Raw genomic sequence first — 2,500 nt, 5'->3', positions numbered from 1 at the left:
ATGAGAGAAATGAAACTCCGAAGCTGCACACAGCGCACGCTCGTTTGTACACGCACGTTTGCGCACACAGTCTATATCTCTGTGGGAAAAAAGGCAGATTTATTTTTTTGTAAAGATTTTAATTTTAAGTTTTTAATTTTATTTAGTTTCAATTTTTATTGTATTTAATTCGTTTTAAATAAGTTATTCAAAAACATATTTTTAAGTAGGCTATTCGTTTTTCGTTCATTCTCTACTGCTGGGGACATCGTCACGGACAGCAGGTCTTCCCTGTCTGCCGACAGTGTTGACATTTTTCTGGCCAAAAATATGAAGGTTGAGTGAAGTGGGGTAAATGGGGTATGAAGGTTGAGTGAAGTGGGGTAAATGGGGTATGAATGAGGGGGAAACGCTTCAAAGAAAAAGAAACAGCAAAGTTACTTGACACAGCATTGTAGGCTATTCCACTGGTCAACATTGTTGTTTTGTTTTGTTGTGTTGTTGGGGTTTTTTGGGGGGCAGGGTTTTTGGGGGCAGTGATGCAGCCTGAAAGGTATTGCTGTTTGTAAATACAATTATATTAAAAAGATTGATTCAAGATCATTTTCAAAGAATAGAAAAGGAATCAGAGAAGTGCAGGCGCGGCTCCTGAACCGACCCGAGACGTCTGTACCGAGGTACGAACCGAACCGGGATGTTTTCATACCGTTACACCCCTAGTGTGTGAGTGTGTGTGTGTGTGTGTGTGTGTGTGTGTGCACGCCTGTCTGTCTCTGTGTGTGTCTTAGGGCTGTCAAATGAGCTCAGAAATGATATTCAACTTTCTCTCTTAAATATTTTCTGAAAATCTAATATATTGAATTATTGGTATATAATATAATTTTGCATGTAAAATGACGCATACAATGGAACCACTTCTAACCACAAGAGGGCGCTCTCGTCCTATTGTCATGAACAAGCACCAACGGAACTTCTGTGTTCACTGGATTCAAGTATTCAACTAACGTTAATACCCAGTCAACATGGGTGACATTAGTGCAAAGTTGTCATAGTGTCATTAGTGTCCAGGGTCATTCGTGTCCTTTTATCAGCCAACTGAAAACAAAGCAAGAGGAATATGTTGTTGCTTGTTTGCCTGCCGGCAGCCGAGAAGATGTGCTTGGATTTTAAGGAAGTGAGGTATTTCCTCGCCACCCAGATATAGATACTGTAAATATAGTGGTTTTGCTGATTTCTGGCCATGTTGAACAGATTGAATACTAACGTAGCGTGTTAGCGTAGAATGCTAACGTAGCGTGTTAGCGTAGAATGCTAACGTAGCATGTTAGCGTAGAATGCTAACGTAGCGTGTTAGCGTAGTGTGGAGGCTGTGTGACGCGCGCTACTGTCCGCCAGCCTACTAATCCAATCTACATTTTCAACATCTATTATGATTTTCAACAAAAGTCAACAACTTTTTCGAAGTTCGAGTGTTTATTCTCTCAACTCTTGTGCTGGTGTGTGTGCGCATGAGTGTGTTTGTGTGTGTGTGTGTGTGTGTGTCTCACCATCTCGTGGCAGTACTTGGCTGTGTGTGTGTGTGTGTGTGTGTGTGTGTGTGTGTGTGTGTGAGTGTGTGTGTGTGTGTGTGTGTCTCACCATCTCGTGGCAGTACTTGGCTGTGTGTGTGTGTGTGTGTGTTTGTGTGTGTGTGTGTGTCTCACCATCTCGTGGCAGTACTTGGCTGTGTGTGTGTGTGTGTGTGTGTGTGTGTGTGTGTGTGTGTGTGTGTGTGTGTGAGAGTGTGTGTGTGTGTCTCACCATCTCGTGGCAGTACTTGGCTGTGTGTGTGTGTGTCTCACCATCTCGTGGCAGTACTTGGCTGTGTGTGTGTGTGTGTGTGTGAGTGTGTGTGTGTGTGTGTGTGTGTGTGAGTGTCTCACCATCTCATGGCAGTACTTGGCTGTGTGTGTGTGTGTGTGTGTGTGTGTGAGTGTGTGAGTGTGTGTGTGTGTGTGTGTGTCTCACCATCTCGTGGCAGTACTTGGCTGTGTGTGTGTGTGTGTGTGTGTGTGTGTGTGTGTGTGTGTGTGTGAGTGTGTGTGTGTCTCACCATCTCATGGCAGTACTTGGCTGTGTGTGTGTGTGTGTGTGTGTGTGTGTGAGTGTGTGAGTGTGTGTGTGTGTGTGTGTCTCACCATCTCATGGCAGTACTTGGCCTTGATGGACATAGAGCCATACTTGCTGTAGCAGGTCTCCCCACTGTTCCCTGCCATCACCGCCATGTCTGTACACGTCACACACAGCAGACCTGAGAGAGAGACCAGAGAGAGACCCTGCCATCACCGCCATGTCTGTACACGTCACACACAGCAGACCTGAGAGAGAGACCAGAGAGAGAGACCCTGCCATCACCGCCATGTCTGTACACGTCACACACAGCAGACCTGAGAGAGAGACCAGAGAGAGAGACCCTGCCATCACCGCCATGTCTGTACACGTCACACACAGCAGACCTGAGAGAGAGACCAGAGAGAGACCC

The 2,500-nt window shown here is 45.6% G+C and overlaps 1 protein-coding gene across 1 annotated transcript in view; it reads right to left on the bottom strand.

The window, feature by feature from the left end:
• Nucleotides 1-2,264, bottom strand: part of trmt1 (tRNA methyltransferase 1) — a 12,169-nt gene extending 9,905 nt beyond the window's left edge. Inside the window, exon 1 of the mRNA XM_084462618.1 lies at nucleotides 2,157-2,264. Within this exon, the coding sequence (XP_084318744.1) occupies nucleotides 2,157-2,243 (87 nt within the window). The 5' untranslated portion in view covers nucleotides 2,244-2,264. The remainder of the gene's footprint in view (nucleotides 1-2,156) is intronic.
• Nucleotides 2,265-2,500: the final 236 nt, after the last annotated feature.

The sequence above is a fragment of the Borostomias antarcticus genome, assembly GCF_949987555.1.
Source record: "Borostomias antarcticus genome assembly, contig: scaffold_442, whole genome shotgun sequence".
Lineage (NCBI taxonomy): Eukaryota > Metazoa > Chordata > Actinopteri > Stomiiformes > Stomiidae > Borostomias > Borostomias antarcticus.
The sequence above is the reverse complement of the archived record's forward strand: the minus strand, read 5'-3'. Positions and strand labels throughout refer to the sequence as shown.